This window comes from Panthera pardus, unplaced genomic scaffold, assembly GCF_024362965.1.
Source record: "Panthera pardus isolate Hobbes unplaced genomic scaffold, ASM2436296v1 HiC_scaffold_13, whole genome shotgun sequence".
Classification (NCBI taxonomy): Eukaryota; Metazoa; Chordata; class Mammalia; order Carnivora; family Felidae; genus Panthera; species Panthera pardus.
Window position 1 is genome coordinate 73,326,776 of NW_026526688.1, and position 26,533 is coordinate 73,353,308.

General features: G+C 38.1%; 1 protein-coding gene across 1 annotated transcript in view; it reads left to right on the forward strand.

Annotated features, from left to right (window-relative positions):
- DCHS2 (dachsous cadherin-related 2) overlaps positions 1-26,533 on the forward strand; it is a 242,405-nt gene that overhangs the window by 149,293 nt on the left and 66,579 nt on the right. The window contains exons 4-10 of the mRNA XM_019441220.2: positions 2,233-2,469; positions 3,549-4,565; positions 7,231-7,418; positions 8,779-8,878; positions 13,543-13,700; positions 15,105-15,948; positions 18,526-18,765. Coding sequence (XP_019296765.2) covers positions 2,233-2,469; positions 3,549-4,565; positions 7,231-7,418; positions 8,779-8,878; positions 13,543-13,700; positions 15,105-15,948; positions 18,526-18,765 — 2,784 coding nt within the window. The remainder of the gene's footprint in view (positions 1-2,232; positions 2,470-3,548; positions 4,566-7,230; positions 7,419-8,778; positions 8,879-13,542; positions 13,701-15,104; positions 15,949-18,525; positions 18,766-26,533) is intronic.

Genomic DNA, 26,533 nt, shown 5'->3' on the forward strand with positions numbered 1-26,533 from the left:
AATAAGGAGTGTTTATACTCTTTTTTGTAATATATTGTATCTGCAACTATGTGTTCACCAATCAACTTGGAGCATGTTCAGGAGAAATGAACCAGCCATGAGTGAAAGGACTTAAAATCATGTTAGGTAAGGAACTGTTATGGAAAATGGGGAAGTTGTCAGGAAAGATATTTGACTTTGGTTATTGATGATGTGCTCTGTTAAAGAGATACAAAACATATTAAACTTCTAGTACAAATAAAAACAAGAAACTGGAGTTGTGAGAGGACAGATTTTGACTTAAAAAAGAAAGAAACTCGGGGCACCTGGGTGGCTCAGTTGGTTAAGCGTCTGACTTCACCTCAGGTCATGATCTCAAGATTCGTGAGTTCAAGCCCCACATCAGGCTCTGTGCTGACAGCTCAGAGCCTGAAGCCTGCTTCAGATTCTGTGTCTTCCTCTCTCTCTGCCCCTCCCCTACTCACACTCTGTCTGTCTCTCAAAAATAAATAAACATTAAAAATTTTTTTTTAAAAAGAAAAAGAATGAATGGGTGTCATTTTTTTTTTTTTTAATGCCTAGGAAGCTGACAATTCAGATGCTTTCACCAGCCTCTCACAAACTGGCGAAAACCACACTATTCCTTCATTTAACTTACACTTACAGCCAATTGACTGTATTGTGATAGATTCCACCAAGTCCACCTACATGTATCTGTATGTAAATTTATGTAATAAGTTTGCATGTTTTTTTCTTTCTTTAAAAAAACCTGATATGTTCGGGCATCTGAGTGGCTCAGTCGTTTGAGTAGCTAGCTGACTGTTGGTTTTGGCTCCTGTCATGCTCTCACGGTTCTTGGGATTGAGCCCGATGTCAGGCTCCATGCTGATGGTGAGGAATTTGCTTGGGATTCTCTCTCTCCCTCTCTCTCTGTCCCTCCCCCACTTGCACTCATTCTCTCTCAAAATAAATAAATAAACATTAAAATTTTTTTAAAAACCTAACATGTTTATTTCTGAAGCTGGTTATATCCATTTTCATGTTTTCAAACTAGCATGCAAAAGGGTGGTGTTAATAATATTAAATAATTGGTTTTCTCAGCATTACTGGATCCTTCCCCAACTTAACCATTCATAGGTTCTCCTCTCACACACACTATTTATATAAGCCCAACTTGCCAGTCTTGTCCCTATGGTTTTAGCATTTATTTAAGTTTTCTTACCCATAGCTATCAACATTATATCTTCTCACCAGCAAAGATAGAATAAAGCCAATTGAACAAGAGAGCTTCCCTACATTAGTTGAGGTCACATATCAAATACTTCAGAAGGTGAAATTTTAGTTTCATTCTGTAGAGTTAGGATCCTGAAGCCTGGGCAGATTGTGATCATTTTACAGTCCTGCATTAGCTGAGATTACATTGGATTATGGGATCATACTCGACTATCCCATCATCCTGGGCTGGTGATATGGTTGTAAGTCCTAACAAAGGTGACACAGTTTCTGTTTACTGGTGAATTGATGTACTTCCAAGATGTGTAATGTTTAAGCTCTAGAAAAATATTGCTTACCTGACAGAATTCGGACATCATTTTGCAAATATGCTCAAATTCTTGTATTGGAAGATAGAGCTATTAGGATTCTCTAGAGAAACAGAACCAGTAGGAGAGATAGATAGATAGATAGATAGATAGATAGATAGATAGATAGATATAAAGAGACTTGTTACAAGGAACTAGCTCATGTAATTATGGAGGCAAATAAGTCCCCAGATCTGCAAGTGGGTTGGTAAACTGGAGACCCAGGAGAACCGATGATGTAGTTCCAGTCTGACGACTGGCTGTCTCAAGACTTAGAAAGAACTGAGGTTTCAGTATAATTCTGAAGGCAGGAAAACAAAACAAAACAAAACAAAGCAAAACAGTCTCAGCTCAAAGGGAGTCAGGCATGAGGAATTGCCCTTACTCAGGGAAGTGTCAGCCTTTCTGTTGTATTTAGGCCTTCAACTGGTTGCACGAGGCCCATCCACATCAGGGAGGGCAACCTGCTGGAATTAGTCTACCCATTTAAACATTAATCTCCTCCAAAACGCCATCACAGAAATATGCAGCATAATGTTTGACCAGATGTTTGGGCACCCCATGGCCCAGTCAAGTTGACATAAAATTAACTATCACAGTAGAGTTAGCAGATTGGCTCATCAGTATTTATTTCATGTTCCCTGTTTTTCAATTCTTCCCTTCCCCTACCCAGGAATTATTTACTTAACATCAACTCTTAGTCATTTGGAATCCACTACACTTCTGTTGATGGTCTGTGCTCGAGACGGTGGCGGGCTCACATCTGTCATTAATGCTGACATCACCATACACATTCTTCAGACAATGCTGGCACCTGCTGAATTTGAAAGGCCTAAGTATACTTTCTCAGTTTATGAAGATGTACTTGAAGACAGTCCTGTGGGAACAGTGAAAGCAAAAGAGTCCTTGAGTAAGTACTTCTTATGCCCTGTTAAAATCCATTATTGGAATCATTTCTTGTGTTTTCTTAGGCTGTGCAATCTTGAATGAATCTTTTCCTCCCTCCATGCAAGAAGAATGGAGACCACACAATCTGTGACTCGCTCTTTGTTCTTTCAACATTATTTCTATCCTAAAATTTTCCCTAATCAAAAAGGTAATAAATACTTTTAGAAGTTTAAAACAATACAGAATGATTATAACATAGAAAGCATGTATCTATAACCCAGTCCTCCAAATAGACACATGTGCGGTCGTGCGCACACACACACACACACACACACACACACACACACACACTTTTAAACTTTTTTATGAAAATACGTCCTACTACATTTTTTGTTTTACAATTATCCTTTCCTCCCCACTTTATAGATGGAGGACAGTTTTCCAAGTAACTGGACATCATTCTGTTTTAATTTAAAAAAAGATTGCATAGTCCTTTCACTTAGATATAAACATGTTTTGCTATTAATTTGAATGATTTACAATCATTTTTTGCTAGTCCTTGCAATATTCATGCAAATGTCCATGTATGACTTATAGAGGTTTCTCTGCAGGGTAGATTCCTGAAGTGAATTGCCTATCTAAAGATCTTGTCCTGGTTACAGTCCATTTCTTCTCTGTCCTCTTTCCCTTCCCTTACTGTCTTTTGGGGTTATTTGCCATTCCTAGGTAGATATAGAGAAGCATCAAGCATAAACTTAACCTGTCTTCCCCAACTATGTAAAATAGGCATCCAAATTATTTTCTGAATATCTTTCTCTTTTACTTAATGCAAAACTACTGAAAGGCAGAGAGTGAAACCTGGGGCTTGCTCCTTGTCCATTGGACATTACCTTTGTCCACTAATACATCTTTACCATGTATCCACTTTCCAGGAGACGTTGGGGAGCTGAGGAAGAGGTAACACATTGCATAGTGTTTTCTGTGGATGTAGTATAGATTAATGCTTTCAGTTTTCAGTATTTCCAGTAGGTGCATTCTTTTGGCATATGGTGATTGTTTTCTCTTTCTCTGCCCCCACACTCCCCACCTTCTTTTTCCCAGATTCCTCAGAGCCAGTTTCTTACAGAATCTCCTCTGGTGATCTGGACAGAAAGTTCTCTATTCACCCGTGGCTGGGTGTCATTCGAACCCAGAAGCCTCTGGATCACGAAACCCAGCCCGTGGTTGTGCTCACGGTGCAGGCGCAGCTCGGCGGCTCCCCTGCTTACGGCAGTACAGAGGTCAACATAACTGTAATCGATGTCAATGACAACCATCCAGTATTTCCCAAAGCCTCTGATGAGGTTAAAATATCCCAGACCACACTGCCTGGCACAGCCTTGTACCTTGCCCGTGCACAAGACAAAGACAGTGGGCAGAATGGATTCATCCGATACACCATTGCAAGCCAGAATCCAAGCATCTTTTCCATTGACTCGGGGCTTGGTGTGGTGTACCTCAATGAGAGTCTGGGAAGTGGGACGCCCCAGAAGTGCACACTAACTCTCATGGCCCAGGACCTGGGCGTTCCTCCTCAGGCATCCCTGTTAGTGCTGACAGTTGTGATCGAAGAGCAAGAACAGAGCCCGTCTTTGACATTTGCAAACTTGGTCTATCAAGTGGAAGTTAGTGAGTCTGTCTCACTGATGACCCAAATACTGCAAATACACGCCTACCCACTTGGGCCACAGGGCGCAAGCTTGCAGCTCCTGTACTCGCTGGAACCCAGCGCGGACTCTGCTATGTTTGGCATCCGCCCTCACACAGGTTGGATTTATTTGCGGCGACAGCTTGACTATGAATCCACACAGATATATAATTTTAGAGTGTTTGCCTGGATCCCGGAGGACAGATTGTCGCAAAATGTGAGCACTTCAGTAATTGTTCATGTCCTGGATGAGAATGACAATTCCCCTACCTTCTTGCATGATGTGTTGTTTTTGAAAGTCGAGGAGAGCCCTGTTCCCCAAGGGGTAATAGGCAAAATTACAGCAATTGACAGAGACTCGGGAAAGAATGGACAGCTGTCATATTTCCTTTTGTCTGATGGAAAATTCTTCAAGATGAATCCTAATACAGGTAGCATTTTGTAGCTTCCACTTACTCCTTTAAAGTTGAAATTAACGAAACTCAAATCTTTTAGTTATAACGTTAGTACAAACATGTACTGAAAGTTTTTAGTAGGTAACTTATTCAGTCAGAATGTTGTGATTTTAAAATGAAGTCAAAATTGAATAGAATTTCACCTGTAATGATTCATTCTTCTCTTCCCTCACACCGACATATTGCCAATATATGGTTCTTATTCTGAATTAGAGGTATGGTCCGAATTGGACTGAATGAATCCTTGTGCAAAGTCTGATTTTACCCCCGACCATTCTTTTTCACTTGTAGATTTTTTTAAATGCCAAATAGTTTATAAAAGATAAGTGTCATCAATGTAAAACTAGAAAATAATCCATCAGGTAAGATTTCAAAATCACTCTATTGATGTATTTCCCCATTTGCATTCTGGTAAGGGTACCATGGTGAAAGGGCAAATATTTCCACTGAGTATTTTCCCAAGTCTTCATTATGAAGTTAAATGTAAAAATGCTATTGTATTTTTAAATTTGTATTTCAGAAATTTACAAGGATTTTATTTCATTCTGCAACCACCTACAAATGAAATATGTTGATATTGCAATCATATAGCTGAGGAAACTGCCACTCAGATAGGTCAAACAACATGCCCAAGGTTATGGAGCTAGAAGGAAATAGAGAAGGCCTTCACTTCATACAACTCCAGGAGATACGGTTATGTTGTAGCCTTTGTAATTGGTACCCCCTGCCCTGTAGTGGGACAGAATTTGAATTCACTTCTGATTAACTTCAAGCCTTTACGAAGTGCCTGTTATGTGAATTAGGAACAGGTGCCCCTTCCTCCAGCAGATGGAGCTTTACACCAGGGCACATGACTTGCCAGGGAGGCTGCAAACTGGATTTCAGCTCTCATTCACTCCCAAGCTGGGACGCCCTCTGCAGGGCACAAAGTGCCTAGCTATACAGGGTGACCTGCTTGCTCTTTACTTCCCTCCGGTAGACAGTTTTGTACGTCTTCTATTTCACCTGTGTTTTGTTTTTTTTTTCACTTGGTATTTAAAAAATAAATTAAAATATACAGTTGGCTCCCCCATGATTTTCTCTCTCCTGCGATTATCCAGCACCCAGATTCAGAAAGACCAGGTGTCCTTTCATCGAATTGATATATGGCTTTTAAGCAAGTAGTTTAACCTCAGAGCTCAGTTTCCTCACCATGACTAGAAGGGATAATTCCTGCTGTGCTTCGTTGTCCTGCTCTGAGGGGAAGAGACCTAAAGTCAATGAAGGGACTTGGAAGACTACCTTCTGTATTCCCGTTCACCAGGGATGAGTGCAGTGTGGCAACATAGGAGTTGAGACCACCCTTCAGAGCATGGTGGGAGTGCCTGCCCCTCCACCCTGATGCTCTGAGCGGTCTCTGTGGTGATCCGAACTGGCTCCCATGGAAGCCCAGCCTGCCTTGGCATTTCCTGTGTGTGCAGCACCATGCTGGACTCCACAGTCTTTTTCACCACTGCCCTCCAGACTGCTACTTGTCAATCGGAGTTGGTTCATCAAATAAAAATGTGCTTGCCATTCAGGGTGTAGGGTTTTCAGAGGAGAAGTACAGTTTGGAACTCTCAAAATGCAGTTGCTGTGTATGTGATTTTTGTCAACAATCTTGTAAACACTACATAAATGTAGTTTACGTGGTAAACACTGGGTTTCAGCTCAACAGTTCGGCACCTTACCCAAACAGGAATTTTCCTTTCTGTTCCTAATTTCACTTTTTGTTTTGTTTTACACACTGTCATTTCATTTGGATGAAGAGGGCAAAAGTAACAGGAAGTCGCTTCGTATTGACTTTCTCACAAATAGATATTTCCATAAGGAGCGAGGAAATTAATGGCGGTGGAGCCCTGAAGCAGGAGCTGGGCTTTGGGGAGAGAATATGTGGCCTCCAATGCCCCTGGCAGCAGGTGGAGGTAGCTGGGATTTTCTGCCCGAGTCTCCACGGCTGAAGTCTCTGAGGTGGAGAAACTGAGACCAAAAACCCAGAACTTGTAATGTTAGAGCTGCTTTTCATGATTTTATAAAGCAGTATGAAGAACGATATGCCGGGGGCGCCTGGGTGGCTCAGTCGGTTAAGTGCCGACTTCAGCTCAGGGCATGATCTCATGGCTCGTGAGTTTGAGCCCCGTTTCGGGCTCTGTGCTGACGGCTCAGAGACGGGAGCCTGCTTCGGATTCTGTGTCTCCTTCTTTCTCTGCCCCACCCCTGCTCATGCTCTATTTCAAAAATGAATGAACATTAAAAATAAATTATAAATAGATAAATAATTTAAAAAGGATACGCTGTAATTTTAAATCTTCTAAATTATTACAAAATTCACACGGAGTACTTCATCATTTATTTTTATGAATGCATTTTTCTTTTAGTTCAAATGGTCAATGGTAGATAGTTTGAAATACAAAGAGGGACAAATTTAAAGTATTTTCAGGAGAAACTTCAGGAAATTTAACAGTGGAGTCAAACTACTAATATACATCATCTTGGAAACTGTGCATTTACTCTGAGTTCTCTATCTGGTTTTCCTTTCTGTGATTTAGCTTGGATGTGGTTCATAATGGCAAGATTCTAGTACGTGGTGACAGCCTCTTTTGTTCTACTCCATATTCCTTAGGCGAATTGATCAGTTGGGTGGCATTGGACCATGAGCATCAGGTACACCATCAGGTGATTGTCCTAGTGACCGACCATGGCTCCCCACCACGAAACGCCAGCATGGTGGTTTACGTCTCAGTTACTGACATCAACGACAACAGGCCATATTTCCCACAGTGTCTCCCTGGAAAGGAATTGCACGTCAAGGTTTGTAGAGTGAAGTAACCTTGCAGTGAATTTGTAATGTTCTTAGTCATTTGTTTTGAGCACCATCTTGTGGTCAAATGTGTGAATTTATCAAATCAGCCTTGGTGTGGCAATGCATACATTTCCAGAAGATCTAGAAATTATTCACATGTCAAAACAAAAAACAAAAAACCCCCATAAATTAAAAAAAAATGATTGTATGTGCTATTTGAGATCACCCATCTAGTGTAATGATAATGCAGTTTTGCCCATTGCGCCCAAACATAATGGTGCCCCATTGTCAGTAGTGCTCGGGTGTGGATTGTTTTTCCAGTAACTTGCATGCATCTCTTTGTGCAGAGTTCCTTTTGGGTGATTCGTACCCATCTCTAAGCTGATTAGTTAAATGTAGGGGAACAATTTGTAGCTCTAAAGTAGACGTGCAACCAGAGATTATAAAATTTGATCTTTGGTAGCACGTGCAGAAATTTCTCATTATGTCTATATATTTATTTCATCTTTTTCATCTCCACGTTTTCTATGGTTTATAGTACACATAGTAAGTTAGAATATTTGTTTATGTACATAATTAATAAATATATGTTGGAGGTACTTTACTTTTTTAAATGAATGAATAAAAAGCTTGGAAGCTATACTCCAAAACAACCGGACACTCAAACTGTGTTCAGATATGCATATTGAACAACTCAGAAAAGGTACCGAGACAGTTTATAGTTTTAAAATCATCCTCCAAAGCTGTATTTAAGGAAAATTCTACCAAAGCAAAGCGTTCTTATAGTATCATTTTGATTTTAATTATATCATTAAAATATCCCATGGCAGGGTAGCAGGACTCTTCACTTGGAGTTCAACTCCACGTGTACATTTCAAAATCCTCTGAAAAGTTCCTGTTAACTAATGAGGTATGTTACCTGTATTAGGTGTGTTCCCTGAAATAAAGGTTTATATCAATCTCTAGCATATTTGGGGAATGAGAAGATGCTAGAATTCTTAAAATATGTCCAAAATCTAAGATCATTTAGTCAATTTTATTTTTTTCCCTTAAAATTAGTTCAAATGCTGCATATAGTCTGTCCAAATTGAGTGAAAGACTTAAATTTATAGTGCTGTTTCTTTTCATGGATTTGCATTTATGTAAAAATTATTTATATAATTTATGTGGTAGACATTTGAGTTATATGTGGATTTTAAAATGTTTAAATGTTTTTATGTTTAAATATTTAAATATTTAAATGTTTAAATGTTTTTAAATGTTTAAAATAGTTTTCAAAATGCTTAGTAGTAATGTGTTCTTTCACTTAAAGATTCATATTTCTTTCTAAACTTTGACTAATTTTTAAGCCGTTTGTTTTAATGACAGGTTCTGGAAGGTCAGCCAGTAAATATGTTGGTGACAACTGTGTTTGCAAAGGATTTTGACGAAGGAAACAATGCAGAGGTCGTATATTCAGTATCTCCAGGTAAAAGTCACCCTTCATAAAAGAATTAAGAGCTTTTAGAATTTTCTCTTTTGTCTACCAACTATCTACCTTCTTCTGGGAAAATGGTTAATGATGAAAATAACACCAGGTACAAACAAAATAAATTTGTTATTATCTAGAATCACCTTTATTTTAAAAAATAACTGTGCTTGCTTTGGCAGCACATATACTAAATTGGGGCCCCCGGTGGTTCAGTTGGTTAAGCATCCTACTTCAGCTCAGGTCATGTGATCTCACAGTTTGTGAGTTCGAGCCCCACGTCAGGCTCTGTGCTGACAGCTCAGAGCCTGGAGCCTGCTTTGGATTCTGTGTCTCCTTCTCTCTCTGCCCCTCCCCTGCTTGCACTCTGTCTCTCTGTCTCTCTCTCTCTCTCTCAAAAATAAACATTAGAAAAATTAAAAATAACTTAAAAATGTAATGTAAAATCATAGTGGTTTTTGTGTGTCTCAAATAGAAACCAACCAACCATCCACCTTAATGAATATTTTTCAGTAATCTGAAATGCAAATCAACTTTTATTGAAAATAAAGTATTTAGCGAATCAAAATTGTATTAAGTATAAAGAAATATGATCATGAGTACCAAGAATCTATGAATCTTTATGAAGACTAAATATTCTTAAGGTCAAAGTAAACCATACCTGGAAAAGGTCACATGCATTCATATATATATGTGTGTGTATGTTGGAACTTCATATTTATGTTTTTGTTTTAGAATGTACAAGTCTCAGATTTGTTCCAGTGATAAGCGTTAGTTGGCATTACATTTTACACTCTTTTCAAAAGATATTTGTTGCTTCGTCATGTTTGTGACAAACATAAGAAGGCAAGAGATAACATTACCTATTATGCAGATAATGTCCACATGGAAAACCCAAAAGATCCTGCAGCCAAACCATTGGAATGAATAAGATAAAAACCTTCTGGGAACTATGTCAATATACAAAAACCACTAACATTTAAAAAAAACGAAGCACATTTTCAAAGATCTCACTCACTGTAACAAAGAAAACCATAGGATATTGGGGCAGATTTACTGCGAAGTAATGGAGTTTAAGTTTCAGGGCCTTCACCTGAAGGGCTCTTCTGGGATGGGAGTAGGGGGCAGTGAACAATTTATATTTGTAATATGGTCTTATTTTTCTTAAAGAGAGCCCCTTACACAATATGTTTCAAAACCCCCCAAATCAGGATCATCCTGATAGGAGCAGAGGGAGGAAAATTTCAGTGAAAGACATTCAAGACCTTTAAAGTAGAAAATAACAAAATATTTTTTAAATGTTTATTTATTTCTGAGACAGAGCATGAGTGGGGGAGGGGCAGGGAGAGAGGGAGACACAGAATCCAAAGCAGGCTCCAGGCTCTGAGCTGCCAGCACAGAGCCTGACGTGGGGCTCGAACTCACAAACCATGAGATCATGACCCGAGCCAAAGTCAGTCACTCAACCGACTGAGCCACCCAGGAGCCCCAGAAAATAACAAAATATTAATGAAAGATCTTAAAGAAGAATGAAATGAAAAGGCGTATCATGTTCATGCTTGGGAAAGTTCAAGATCGTAAAGACGATGTGATGGATTGTTGAGTGATAATGAGCCTGCTGCATGCACACACACACACACACACACACACACACGGACATACACAGAAAAATTAATATATTAAGCTCTAATCCTGCTCTAATACCATTATTTAGAAGGAAACAAAACCATGTGATATATTACTCGTGAATATATGGACTAGAAACATAAACCACTACTTTTAGAAAAGTTACGGTCTAGTAAAGGTCTAGTTACGGAGAAGGAGGGGAATGTGATCTGGAAGTATACCCAGATCCTCCGCTGTAGTGTTACTCTGTCATTTATTAAAAACTTCTGAAGAAATTTTGCGAATTGACGCATTTGGAAATGTTTACATGGATGCTCAGCATATAGTTCCGAACGTTTGAAATATAGATTATTTTTCAACGTTTTTTTTTTTTTTTTTTTTTTTTTTTATTTTATTTTTGGGACAGAGAGAGACAGAGCATGAACGGGGGAGGGGCAGAGAGAGAGGGAGACACAGAATCGGAAACAGGCTCCAGGCTCCGAGCCATCAGCCCAGAGCCTGACGCGGGGCTCGAACTCACGGACCGCGAGATCGTGACCTGGCTGAAGTCGGACGCTTAACCGACTGCGCCACCCAGGCGCCCCCTATATAGATTATTTTTAAACCTTAGCTTCTAGAATGATACTTGGGGCATAGCAATATAAAAAATGATGGTATATATTATGTTATTCATATTTTTGCTTGTACTTCAACCCAACTGCTAAATAGAGGAAACTATAAAATATAAGAAAAATAACAAGATAAAAATAAATATAATACAAATAAAGACATGTATAACATTCATGAAAATCTCCTACAGTATTCTTGTTAAGAATTAAATAAATGGATCAAAGCATAGAAATCACAAAGAAATAGATGTTACATAAATTCCTGCTCTACCCTCCAACTTTCTTTTTTTTTTAATGTGTATTCATTTTTGAGAGACAGACAGAGTGTGAACAGGGGAGGGGCAGAGAGAGGAGACACAGAACTCCAAGCAGGCGTCAGGCTCCACGCTGTCAGCATAGAGCCCAACGTGGGGTTTGAACTCACAAACCATGAGATCATGACCTGAGCCGAAGTTGGATGTTCAACCAACTGAGCCACCCAGGCACCCTCCAACTTTCTTAAGAGCAGGAATTCTTTTTTATTTGTCTTTATATCTTCTATAACTGGTAAAGTATCCTTGAAGAAACAGCTGGCGCCAGGTCCTGGACAGGAAATCTATAAGATGAGTCTGTGCCATTTTGTCCTACCAGCTACAGGAAGCCTACTACAGATTACTAGGATCATATTACAAAAATTCAGGAATCAGCTTTAAGAGGATCCCACTCTTCAAAGAAGGGACAGTTTGAACATCAATAAGAATAATAATGGCAATAGATTGAAACCTTGCCAATGTGTTTAATTCATGCTTAATGATTCTTAAAACAGAAACTAAACAAACTTTTCGTTGTCATAGTTGGAGCCCTAGACGATGTTAGTGAGCCAATCCATTATTCTGAGCACTGTTAAAACAAGTTTAGCATCAAGTATTTATTCTGACTTTCCTGGGATGAACTGTCCCATTGGATGACCAATATGTAGATGAAAGTTTCTCTTTATTACTATATTCCAGCTAATAAATGAAGAATGGATGATAGACTCAGAATATTGTACTTTGCAACACTGAATGTATCTTTAGTGAATGTATCTTTAGCTGTGCATCAGTGGGGGCCAACATCAAAAAAGGAGGCCATCAGACATGTGCTTTTGAAGGAAAATGCAAAATGGCACTTTATGAAGTAAACTTGCCCCCCCAAAACTGAACCTGAATCTGATTCACTTTCTAGAACTACCTTCCCATTTAAGGAACAGAGAACAGAGGAATGTATTAAGCCACATGTTAGAGATGAGAAACAGTGAAATCCAGATCATGATAAACTTCAGGATACATGATGCATTTCTTGACCAAATGAGTTGCAAGAACAAAATGAAGAGCTAGATAACAAAAGTGCACAGATTGAAGAGCTATGCAAATAGAGACTCTACGTTGAACCTGAGCTGAGCTAACCAAAAAAAGAAAAGAAAAGATAGTTATGAGACCATGGAAATTTAAAACTGGCTTTACATTTGATGAGATTAAGGGATAATCACTAATTAAAAAACTTTCTTTAATGTTTATTTTTGAGAGAGAGAGAGAAAAAGAGAGAGACAGAGCATGAGCCGGGGGAGGGCAGAGACAGAGAGGGAGACACAGAATCTGAAACAGGCTCCAGGCTCTGAGTTGTCAGCACAGAGCCTGACATGAGGCTCGAACTCGGGAACCAGGAAGGGTGAGATCATGACCCGAGCTGAAGTCGGATGCTCAACCGACTGAGCCACCCAGGTGCCCTGATAATTATTAATTTTTAATAGAAAAATGAAGTCCTGTGACTATATTAAAAATGTTCCCTTTTTTTTTAGTTTTTTTTTTTAAGTTTATTTATTTGAGAGAGACAGAGAGAGCATGAGTAGGGGAGGAGGAGGAGAGAGAGAGAGGGAGAGAGACAGAGAATCCCAAGCAGGCTCCACACCGTCAGCACAGAACCTGATGCTGGGCTCAAACTCATGAGACTGTGGGATCATGACCTGAGCTGAAATGAAAAGTCAGATGCTTAACCGACTGAGCCACCCAGGCAAACTTTTCCTTATTTTTTAGAGATGCATGTTGAAATATATACAGAAGAAATGATAGGATTTCTGGAATTTGCTTGAAAAGAAGATGGTAAGGGGAAATTATATGAATGGGGAATAAAGATCAGTCATGAGTTGATAATTATTGAAGCTAAAATGATAGCCACACAAACGCTCATTGTTGCATTCCTTCCACTTTTATATGTTTGAAAATCTCCATAATAAAACATTTAAAAATCTGTTACGTTTCTTGCCTATATTTTTAGTATTATTTTATGTTTGTACACTCACAGAGCTGAAAACAAATAAAGCTTCCAAATTATATGGTTATGTAGATTAGTTAATTCTTTATTTTCTGCACTGTCAGTTAACATCGATTTCCTAATTTCCGTGTGTGTCTATAGAAGGTAGCTCTGATCACTTCAAGATTGATGCCAACAGTGGTGAAATCAGAACAACCACAATACTTTCACATGACTACAGACCTTCCTACAGGATGACCATAATTGCCAGTGACCAGGGGGAGCCTCCTCTTCAAGGACAGGCAGTCATTAATATTCAGGTAATGTTCCATTGTCACCGTACAGTGTGAAAAGATATTCTGAGGGGTGACTGGGTGGCTCAGTCAGTTAAGCCTCCGACTTTAGCTCAGGGAATGATCTCGTGGTCTGCGAGTTCAAGCCCCGTGTCGGGCTCTGTGCTGACAGCTCAGAGCCTGGAGCCTGTTTCAGATTCTGTGTCTCCCTCTTTCTCTGCCCCTCCCCCACTCATGCTCTGTCTCTCTCTCTCTCTCAAAAATAAATAAACATTTAAAAAATAAAAAACTTTAAAGGTGTTCTGAAGGTTTTTGTTTGATTTTTATACAAATGTTATGGTCAAAGTTCCTTAAATAAAGTGAATGCTGTATTTAGAGAGCACCGAAGATTCATGTGTGTCTTTTTATTATGACTCGCGAAATGATTAGACCCAAATAACTTTTAACTTTTGACTTTGTACGTTTCCTGACAAGATACTTACCTTTCTCACTACATAGGCTCACTGCATTTACATTGCTCTGCCTATGAAGAACAAAAAAGTGTCTTGTCTTTTACTTTTTCCTAATTGCAAGGACCTGGTAAATTTGTGGGAGAAACTTGTATGTAAACACGTGGTCAATAATAAGTCACATAGTTCTTTGTCATTATTTTTAAATTTAGAAAAGTCACTTGAGAACCGTATTTTACGGCTTTGCTTTAATCATAATGAGCAAACAACTTGTGGGAAGTCTTCATTGTAGGAAAAATTCACACTAACCAGTCAAAGATGAGATGACTGTGCTTAGCTAGATTTCTTTGTTCATGCACATGATAATCAGTAATATTAGTATAGATGTGTGTAATAATCAAGAAGAGATATCCCTAAGAATTCACTTTCCAAATTATATTCTTTGTTGATTGAGGATATGTGGGTTAGGAGAAAATTCTATATCATAATACTTCCAAGTCTCTGGTTTCAGATAAACAAAGACACATGATACATAAATGTGCACAGATGTGGCCATTATGGATATATTGGTCTCTAGGATTTAGAGTAATTTGGAGAACTATCTATCCCACAGTCTTGTTGAAGAATCACAAAGCTACAATTCAGCTTAACTGTAGCACGGTCTTACCAAACCTCATTTGACACATTAGAACCAACAGGGAGGTGGAAAATTCTGTACTTTCTTATCTCCCAGATACTATCGCACATTAAAATAAATGGGGAAGTGGAAAATTGTGTACTTTCTTATCTCCTAGCTATTACGCAATTTTCAATCTTCAGAGACACCTTGGAATTATATAATAGAAAAAGACGTTTTCTCACCAATTAATATGTGTATCATACAAATGGAAGGGATTTGCTTCTGATATACTATCATCACATCTATTGATTCATCTGTTACAAAGGATCCCAAGTTAACACCTCCTTTCCATTCTTATTTCAGGTGATACCTCTATCTAAAGGGAGAGCTATCATTTCTCAGAATATTAGACACTTAGTTTTACCAGAAAACTTGAAGCCTGCAAAAATAATGAGCTTGATAAAGTCACCCGATCACCTTCAGCAACATCATAATGGAAAGTTACATTTTAGTATTGCTGCAGATGACAAGGATGGGCACTTCAAAATTGACAGCTCGACAGGAGACTTATTCCTTTCTAAGGAACTTGATTATGAAATGACATCCCATTATTTATTCAGGGTGGTTACTAAAGACCATAGCAAAACCCCTCCCCTGAATAGCACAGTCTTCCTTAATATTGATGTGGAAGATCAGAATGACCATTCCCCATCTTTCCAAGAAGAGCTCATCGTGATAAGCGTGGAAGAGAATGTCCCTATAGGGACGCTGGTGCATGTCTTCAATGCCAAGGATGGGGATGGCAGTTTTTTGAACAGTAGAATTCAATACTTCATCGAATCCCACCACCCTGGCATGAGTCCCTTTCTTATCCACCCCTCATTTGGCACATTAGTCACTGCATCCCCCCTTGACAGAGAGAGAGTTCCAGCTGTCATGCTGACAATAACAGCATCCGATCAGGCTGTGAATGTGACAGACCGGCGCGTGGGATCACTGATGGCAAAGGTAGTGATTTTGGATGTAAATGACCACAGCCCCACTTTTATATCTTTCCCCATGGCCCACATCAAAGAGGATGCCACAGTGGGCTCTTTGGTGCACCACATAACTGCTCAAGATCCAGATGAAGGAAGGAATGGAAGAGTAACATACAGCATCCTTTCAGGAAATGAAAACATGGCCTTTACGCTAGATGAGTCATCAGGTACTGTATGCCATTGTCAATTAAAGTCTCTGATCACTTGCTTACATTTGTCCTTTTTGTTTTCCTATGTTAAAATAATTCTCAGGATATACTGGCTTTAAAGAAATGTGACTTGATTTACTGTTTAACTTACGTATATGATAGGCACAGAGGTTGTATTTAGAGAACCAACTGTAATTGACCTTTTTGTTGAAATTAAAATCGACTGTGCTTTGTTGTTAGCTCACATTTCATGGGATGAATATACAGTGGCAAACTTCTTTGAGACTTTGCACTGTGGGTCCTCACAGGGCCCAAAGTAAATTGAGGCAGAGCAAGACTAAGCGTCAGCATTGATCAGACATTAGCATAGAATCCTATCTGTAAGATTGTGCAAATACACATTTGTAAATAGTTGGAAATACTGTATTTGTAAATTATTGGATTGATATGGGCATTAAGACCCTTACTTTCACATCAGCTGTAACATTTTATTTTTTGCAGAAGCATTTACTCACCGTCCCCTCTGTCACTTATTCAATGTCATTCACTGTCATTTCACTTTTCTTGCTGTCACCATATTGCCAGATAACATCTCCTAGAAATTTTGATGTGTTTCGATGGAAGATTACATGTATAGAGTGTCATTCTTGTGAAATTGGAAATTAACATCCCTCAACCTGATTTGAAAAGATGGACTAGCAAAATATAATAAAGCCATTTCTGCATAAGTCTTAGATAAAACATCTCAGATGTATGTACCATTTGGCCCAACTGTTAGTTAGGAACATTATTTGGAATGGGACTGAATGTATAGGATTTGGAAGCCATGATTATAGTCTGGCTATATACCATTGGAAAATTTCATCAAAATATTTATTAAATCCTGTACATATGGTTCCATTCTGAGGCACGCATGACCATCACCTAAAAGCCCAGCTGACAGAGAGATAGTCCAGACTCAGCTGCTGATTTCTGTTAGAGCAGGGGTCTCCAAGGACCTGTTTCAATGACACTTAAAATGTTTTCCAGCATGGCTAAGGAAGGTCTATTCCAGATCGTTAAAGAGGATGGATAAAATTAGAATCATGCTTCAGTAATATAGGTATCACGACTCTTGAGCAATTGTACTGGCTGTTTCAGTGGAGATATTTTTCAAAGACATAAATGATCCTTGCTGAATGCATTCAGAGAAGACAGGCTATTTTTCTTCACAAAGCTCACATTTCTTATGAGGAAGACATAGTGGGTTTTGCAATGGCTTTGGCTCTGAAATATAAAGTGATAAGTAATTGAAAAACTATCTTATGAAATCTAAAAGGGCAAGCTTCTTTAATTATATGAAGATAAGTTCTCATAGGATAAGCATGTGTTAGAGAAGCAAACAGCAATCCTAAAAGAAGAATTATGAGAACTGGAATCAGTAACAGCTCTATGTGTGCAAGCTTTGTAACACTTTGCTTAGGTAAGTTACATGCTTTGGAGTTTATTACCTGAGTTATAAAGTCTTAACTATCTTTTGTTAGTAAAAAAAAAAAAAAAAGTTAACGGAGAGTAGTATAAAGAGATGTTAAGTCTTTATCTTAAAGAATGTAGCCATACTCACCTTTTTGTAACTTGGTCACTTTAAAACATTAAACACGACGTGTCATTTGACCTGGAGTGTATACTCTCACAACCTAGATTTGTTTTTTTGTTTGTTTTAGTTTTGTTGTTTGGTTTTGGTTTGGCTTTGGGGTTTTAAAAATTTTTTTTATTTTAAGGAGAGAGAGAGCATGTGAGAACAGGGGAGGGGCAGAGGAAGGGAGAGAGACAGAGAGACAGAGAGAGAGAATCCCAAGCAGGCTCTATGTTCAGTACAGAGCCCAATGCAGGACTTGACCCCATGACCCTGAGATCATGACCTGAGCTTAAATCAAGAGTCAGATGCTCAACCAACTGAGCCACCCAGGCACCCTTGTTTTATTATTTTAAGTAGGCTCCCTGCCCAGTGCAGTGCTTGAACTCACAACCCTGAGATCAAGAGCCATGTGCTCTATCGACTGAGCTAGCCAGGCACCTCTAACCTAGATTTTTTAAATGAAAGTAAAAGTTGGATAAGTAAATAATTTTGATGTAATCATCTCCATAGATAATGATATATGATAGATTATTTCTGAATTCTCATTCATTTTATAATTTAAACTAGAATGTTCTTGGTCTCTTAGTCAAAAGAATCATTTTTATTTTTTGGCAATATATATATTTTTTATTTTTGGTAATGTATAAACTCAACGTCGGTTTAATAAGATTTATTTTTTTTTTAAAGTTTATTTATTTAGTTTGAGAGAGAGAGGAAGAATCCTAAGCAGCCTCTGTGAGAGCCCAATGCGGGGCTTGATCCCATGAACCATGAGATCATGTCCTGAGCTGACATCAAGAGTCTCAACAGTCAGATGCTTAACTGACTGAGTCACCCAGGCACCCCAATAAGATTTATTCTTGAACAAAGAAAACGTCTGAATTTTTAGCAAGTTAGGTAATTTAGACAAAGGTGGAGTAACCATGACTTCTTTAAAAAAATGTTTCTAATATTTCTCTTCTCCTCTTTCAAATCAGGCTTACTAACAACAACTTGTCCTTTGGATTATGAAATAAAAACCCAGCACATTCTGACCCTTCTGGCCCTGGATGACGGCATACCCGTGCTTTCTTCATCCCAGACTTTGACAATTACTGTTCTTGATGTAAATGATGAGGCACCAGTATTTCAGCAGAACTTGTATGAAGCTTCAGTTAAAGAAAACCAAAATCCAGGGGAGTTTGTCATAAGGGTTGAAGCTATGGACAGAGATTCAGGTAATTTAAAAGTATAGAAACTTGGCAATTAATGCCAAAAACAAAAATTCACATAATTTAAACTAGTTATGGCTCAGAAAAATGAAGACAGTTGCTACTTATCTCAAACTTCTAATACTTCTTTAATTAGCATACACATAAAAACATATACACACGTAAAGATAATGTTTGCTTCAATATGGCTTTTGTTTGTATTGATTTATATTATTTATGGTAGAATGATACACACCTAATTAATTTGTATGCAACTTACTGATTTGATCTTGATAATAAACTGAAAAAGTATAGACAAAGTTTCACACTTCCAGAGTGTAATGGTTAGATACATTGCATACAAGAAGGTAAATGGTTCTGTATTTCCTCTATATACAGCACAATGGAAGAGAGAGGATGCTTGGGTTTGAATCCTAGAACTACCCTCTACTTCAGCTGTGTAACTTTGAACAAGTAGCTAATTCTATCTGTTGCTCTCTTTGCTTATCTGGAAAATGGGGATAATGATAGTGCCTAATTGGTAGTTCTGTTATGACTATGAATGCATTATTACATGTAAAGAGATAAGACCAGTGACTGGCACAATAAGTGGTCAATGAATGTTAACTTATGTCATTACTGTTATTACTCTTATTAATGTCAGCCACTGTGTCCAGACAAATGACTTTGAAGTGAGTGAATTGACTGTAGCTAGTAATTTGTAAATGTCTTAGAATTGCTTTTCAATATCACTGTGACTTTTTCTATGTAAGATTCAGTAATTTTAATAATGTTGTTTATATTTAAAAAAAATAATGCTGAAAATTACAGTGAAGTGTTTGCCATTGAAAGCATATGCCAATTTTACCCATCTGAGTTCATACAAATTGCTTGATAAGCTCATCTTTTTACCTTTTGCATATATATATTTTTATTATAGAAGATTCAGACATACATTATAATTGGACATCTGTATACGCTACAAAGTGGTTACTCCCGCAAATCTAGTTACCATCTGTCACTCTACAATTGACATTTTTTTACCCCTTTCACCCATCCCCAACCGCCTTCCCCTCTGGTGACCACCAGTCTATTCTCTGTATCTATGAGTTTCTCTTCACTTCATTTTGTTCCTTTTGTTTTTAGATTCCACATGGGACTGAATCATAGGGTATCAGACCTTCTCCTTCTGACTTATTTCACTTAGTATAATATCCTCAATGTCCAAAGGTCCAACCATGTTGTTACAAATGGCAAGATTTAATTCTTTTTTATGACTGAGTAGTGTGTGTGTGTGTGTGTGTGTGTGTGTATCACATTTTTTAATACATTCATCCATTGATAGACATTTATGTTGCTTACATATCTTGGCTATTTTTTTTTATTTTTTTTTTAACGTTTATTTATTTTTGAGACAGAGAGAGACAGAGCATGAACAGGGGAGGGGCAGAGAGAGAGGGAGACACAGAATCTGAAGCAGGCTCCAGGCTCTGAGCTGTCAGCACAGAGCCCGACGCGGGGCTCGAACTCACAGATCGTGAGATCATGACCTGAGCTGAAGTCGGATGCTTAACCGACCAAGCCACCCAGGCGCCCCAATCTTGGCTATTTTAAATAATGCTTTAGTGAACATAAGGGTACAAGTGTATTTTGAAATTAGCATTTTCATTTTCTTTGGATAAATACCCAGTAGTGGAATAGCTGGATCATGCAGTAGTTCTATTTTTAATTTTTTGAGGACTCTCCATGATGGTGTTTTCCATAGTGGCTGCACCAATTTATATTCCCACCAACAGTGTGTGAGTATTTTCTTTTCTCCACATCCTATCCAACACTTGTTATTTTTTGATAATAGCCATTCTAACAGATATGACATGACATATCATTGTAGTTTTGATTTGCATTGCCCTAATAATTAGTTATGTTGAACATCTTTTTATGTGGCTGTTGGCCACCTACGTGTCTTCTTTGGAAAAACGTTTATTCAGATCCTCTGCACTTTAAAAAATCATGTTGTTTGTTTTTTGTTGTTGAGTTTGAGTTCTTTATATATTTTGGATATTAACCCCTATCAAATGCATGATTTGCAAATATCTTCTCCTATTCAGGAGGATGTTTTTTTGTTTTGATGATGGTTTCCTTTATATGCAGAAGCTTTTTAGTTTGATGTATTCTCATTTGTTAATTTTTGCTCTTCTTTCCCTTGACTTTGGAATCTGATCCACAAGAACATCACTAGGACTTATGTCACAAAGTTTATTACCACCTGTGTTTTCTTCTAGGAATGTTATGGTTTTAGGTTTTACATTCAAGTGTTTAATTCATTTTGAGTTAATTTTTGTATTTGGTGTAAGATAGTGGCCCAGTTTCATTTTTTTTGTATGTAACTGACTAGTTTTCTCAACACCATTTATTTAAGAAACTGCTCTTTCCCCATTGTATATTCTTAGCTTCTTTTTCATAACTTAATTGTCCATGTATTGTGTGGGTTTGTTTCAGGGCTCTTGATTCTGTTCCACTGATCTCTGTGTCTGTTTCTGTGCCAGTCCCATACTGTTTTGATTACCGTTGCTTTGTCGTAGGAAATCGGGGGGCATGACACCTCCAGCTTTGTTCTTTCTCACGATTGCTTTAGTCATTTGGGATCTTTTGTGGTTCCATACAAATTTTAGAATGATTTGTTCTACTTCTATGAAATATGCCTTTGGACTTTTGATAGGAATTGCATTGAATATGTGGATTGCTTTGGAAAGTATTGATATTTGAACAATATTAATTCTTTCAATCCATGAATGAGCCAACCTTTTTAAGTTCACCTTTGTATATAGCAAGTGGCATTACATAATCCGTATAATTAAAAAAAATTTTTTTTAATGTTTATTTTTGAGAGAGATAGAGACCGAGTGCAAGCGAGGGAGGGGCAGAGAGAGAGGGAGACACAGAATCTGAAGCAGGCTCCTAGCTTTCAGGACAGAGCCTGAGGCGGGGGCTTGAACTCGAAAACCGTGAGATCATGACCTGAGCTGAAGTTGGACGCTCAACCAACGGAGCCACCCAGGCGCCCCATCAGTATAATTTTTTTAACAAAAATTGTAATAGATATGTCCATGGTAATATTAGTATTAACAGTAGCATTTTCTTCCCAAATTGTTCATCCAAGGGGTAAAAGATAGACTTCCTTGAGCTTTTAAACTACATTGAATACCATTTTAGATGCTTTGCCCCTTGGGAAAACATCATCTTTTAATGAAATGCATTTTGCATAAATCTGTATATGATGCTGCAAAAACTTTCTTTTCAAAGACTAACCTAATTTTCTCTCTTTTGACCAGAATGGGGCAGTATGATCACAGAATTACTCTTACTATGCTCAAGGACACAGGGCTGGAGTGTGGTACCAATTCTTCCTCCCAACTTGTACTTATAGAATTTATTTAGCACATTTTTGGCAGTATGGTCTTAAGGGTGATAGAAACAATGGAAAATATACATAAGCGTTGTGTTTCACAATAGTTCAATAAAGTTCTCTTAGAATGCTCTCTGGTGTAAATTGAGCAACATAGGGCCCTGAGCAACACAAAAACTACTTCCCAAAGTTCACAGACATATGCTGAACATGTCACCGATGTGAATCCATGCAATCATTAGGAGTCATTACTCATCAGCAATTATTAAAATATATAAAATGCTTCCTCTTCTTGACCTTACTTTACCTTACTAATTTTAGTTTTGGTAATGGACACTGCTAAGGAATCTCTTGCTTCAATGTAAGAAGAGAGAGAAAAGCATTTCTCTCAAATTTTTACATGTATCAACTAAAACTGATGATCATAAATAGCATTCCACTTTTTACTGTCAGGGTGCCTACTGTTGGTGTTATTTTCTTTTAGAATAAACCTGTTACTTAAACTGAATTGAAGACTTCGTTATGCCAAAGGTTATGGTTTGCTGGATGGAGAATTTAGATGCAAAATTTTTGTTTTTCTGGCTTTGCATTGATGGATGTTTGAAATACACATTAGCATCTTCATGAGTCTCATGCACCTTGACGTGTTGTGGAGACCATTTTGGCTTACTGTTAATCTCAGTGTTTTTAATGAGGCCAGATTTGTTAAGCAAGTGCCTTTGAATGTATTTTCCCTCAACCTTTTGTTGTTTTTGTTTTTTGGTTTTTGTTTTTTATCTTTGCTTGTTGGTTTAAAACAATGAAAAAGAATTATGCATAAGAACTAGATGACGTAGTCAAGATTTTAACATAACTGGCATCACATTGGAATTTATGAATGGTTTACTTTTTAGTATGTATTTTTAAAAAATAGTATAGCGTTACTTAATACTAGAAAGCTTAACATATGTTTTTAAAATTGTAAGCCTACAGTGTTGTTTGGCCTTCAAAACCCATGGGACTTCGAGCCCTGCATGTTTATGATGTATGACTCACACTAGTACTAACAGGAGTTTTTTCATGTATTAAAAGGGAAAAACAACTACCAGGTTTTAACTAAGATATTAAAACTGCTACAGCTTTGGTACCACCAACAAGAGTTCTATTGTTAAGGAGAAAAGATTTACCCCCGGGGGCGCCCCTCCCCTATTCCCTGGAGAAAGGGTGCCCCGGCTAGGGCAGATGAATCTCGCCTGCTGATATATTTGCTCAATAGTGGTGAATACAAGATCATTTCACAGCACGTTGCCATGCAAAAAATGTCAAATTCTATAATGAGATTTTATTCTCTATTCCATAAAAAAACTGTACGGTGGACCCTTGACCAACGTGGGGATGAGGAGTGCTGACTGCCCCTCACACAGTCAAAAACCCATGTTTAACTTTTGAGGCTCCAAAAACTTAACCACTGGTAGCCTGCAGTTGACCAGAAGCCTTACTGGTAATGTAAACAGTCAATGAACACAAGTTTTGTAGATTATATGTATTCTATACTATATTCTTACAACAAAATAAGCTAGAGACAAGAAAATGGTTTTAGGAAAATCAGAAGGAAGAGAAAATAAATTTACAGTACTATACTGTATTTATAAAAAAAATGTACATGAATTCGCGTAGTTCAAATCGTGTTGTTCAAGGGTCAGCTGTATTCTCTGTCTGAGTTTATTTGGAATTAACTCTGGATCTGATTTCCTGAAAAATGTCTTGTGCTGGATTACAACTTCACACGACAGCCTATACTTGGAGCGAGGGAGAAACACTGCCATGACGGTATTTCATCTGTTTCGTTGACTCTAAAACAGCATTCATTGTAAAATGCATCTAACTTCAGAAATATTCAAATGTGGGGGAAAATAAGCCTTAAAATTAATGAAATAGTAAGCATGAAAAAAAAAGAATAAGAACCACTTATAATTTTCCTCACCCAGAGACAATCACTATTAAAACTTTGATTTAGTCTTATTTAATGCAGGGAATTGTCATTGTCTAATTATTTACTCGTCTCTCTGCCCTTTAGGCTGGGAACTTCTCATGGATTCAGGGCATGTTTTATTCACTTTTATCCCAGGTCCCTAACGTAGTGCAAGCTAAGACATAGTAGCTCAGTAAAGATTTTGACTCTGTGATTTGAGAAACTGGAACATCTGTAAAATAACCTGCTTCAAGTTGCCTTCACTCTTCAGAATTCATTCATTTGTTTATTCAACTCAATCAGTCAGGCATGATCCTATTTTGCTTTAGAAATGTCTGACTTGTGTGGGCATTCTATGGTTGAGGAGTTCCATGACAAATGATCTTCCTAAAAAGTAAACCTGAAAATAACACTCCTATGGTCAGAATTCTTTATTAATTCCTCATGGTTTTGAGGATGAAGTTTTATTTTCTCTTGTTTAACAGCCAATCACTTTATGGAGTGACTCTAGCTTTCTTCTCTATCCTCAACTGCTATCCCTCTCCCACCCCTGACTCCAGGACAGGGCTCTGCAAACTTTTCTCTGTAAAGGGCAAGGTACTAAATATTTTAGGTTTTGAGGACCATGCAGTTTCTGTCACTCAACTCTGATGTCTCACCAAGACAGCAGCAACAGATAATACATAAAGAAATGAGAGCAGGTGTTTTTCAGCAAAACTTTACAAAAGTAGCCAGGTAGTCTATAGTTTGCCGATGGGTGGTCTAATAAATACATCTAATTAAGACATCTAAGTTACTTGCTACTTTCTGCACATTAGATCCAGTTGTGATGTCATCAAAGTAGTGGTTCAGTATGATGTTCTATTGGATCCCAAGATGAGCAATATCTCTGCCAAGTAGACGATGGCCAATGGTGGAAGAGATTACATAGAGATATACTCTGTTGTTTCTGCTGGGTAAAAGCAAATCACTTTTTTTTAAAGTTTTTTTTTTGTATGTAATTTATTGTCAACTTGGTTTCCATACAACACCCACTGCTCATCCCAACAGGTGCCCTCCTCAATGCCCATCACCCACTTTCCCCTCTCCCCCACCCCCCATCAACCCTCAGTTTGTTCTCAGTATTTAAGGGTCTCTTATGGTTTGCCTCCTTCCCTCTCTGTAACTTTTTTTCCCCCTTTCCCTCCCCCGTGGTCTTCTGTTGAGTTTCTCAGGATCCACATAGGAGTGAAAACATGTAATATCTATCTTTTTCTGCCTGACTTATTTCACTTAGCATAACACTCTCCAGTTCCATACACGTTGCTACAAATGGCCATATTTCATTCTTTCTAATTGCCAAGTAGTATTCCATTGTATATACAAACCACATCTTCTTTATCCATTTGTCAGTTGATGGCCATTTCGGCTTTTTCCATAATTTGGCTATTGTTGAAGATGCTGCTATAAACATTGGGGTACAAGTGCCCCTATGCATCAGCACTCCTGTATCCCTTGGGTAAATTCCTAGCAGTGTTATTGCTGGGTCATAGGATAGATCTATTTTTAATTTTTTGAGGAATCTTCACACTGTTCTCCAGAGAGGCTGCTCAAGTTTGCATTCCCACCAACAGTGCAAGAGGGTTCCCGTTTCTCCACATCCTCACCAGCATCTATAGTCTCCTGATTTGTTCATTTTAGCCACTCTGACCGGCGTGAGGTGGTATCTCAGTGTGGTTTTGATTTGTATTTCCCTGATTAGGAGTGACGTTGAGCATCTTTTCATGTGCCTGTTGGCCATCTGGATGTCTTCTTTAGAAAAGTGTATACTCATGTCTTCTGCCCATGTCTTCACTAGATTATTTGTTTTTCGGGTGTGGAGTTTGGTGAGTTCTTTATAGATTTTGGACACTAGCCCTTTATCCAATATGTCATTTGCAAATATCTTTTCCCATTCCATCAGTTGCCTTTCAGTTTTGTTGATTGTTTCCTTTGCAGTGCAGAAGCTTTTTATCTTGATGAGGTCCCAATAGTTCACTTTTGCTTTTAATTTCCTTGCCTTTGGAGATGTGTCAAGTAAGAAATTTCTGTGGCTGAGGTCAGAGAGCTTTTTTCCTGCTTTCTCCTCTAGGGTTTCGACTGCTTCCTGTCTCACATTCAGGTCCTTCATCCATTTTGAGTTTATTTTTGTGAATGGTGTAAAAAATGGTCTACTTTCATTCTTCTGCATGTTTTCTGTCCAGTTCTCCCAACACCATTTGTTAAAGAGACTGTCTTTTTTCCATTATGTCCAGTTCTCCCAGCACCATTTGTTAAAGAGACTTTTTTCCATTGGATACTCTTCCCTGCTTTGTTAAAGATTAGTTGGCCATACATTTGTGGGTCCAATTCTGGAGTCTCTATTCTATTCCATTGGTCTATGTGTCTGTTTTTGTGCCAATACCATGCTGTCTTGATGA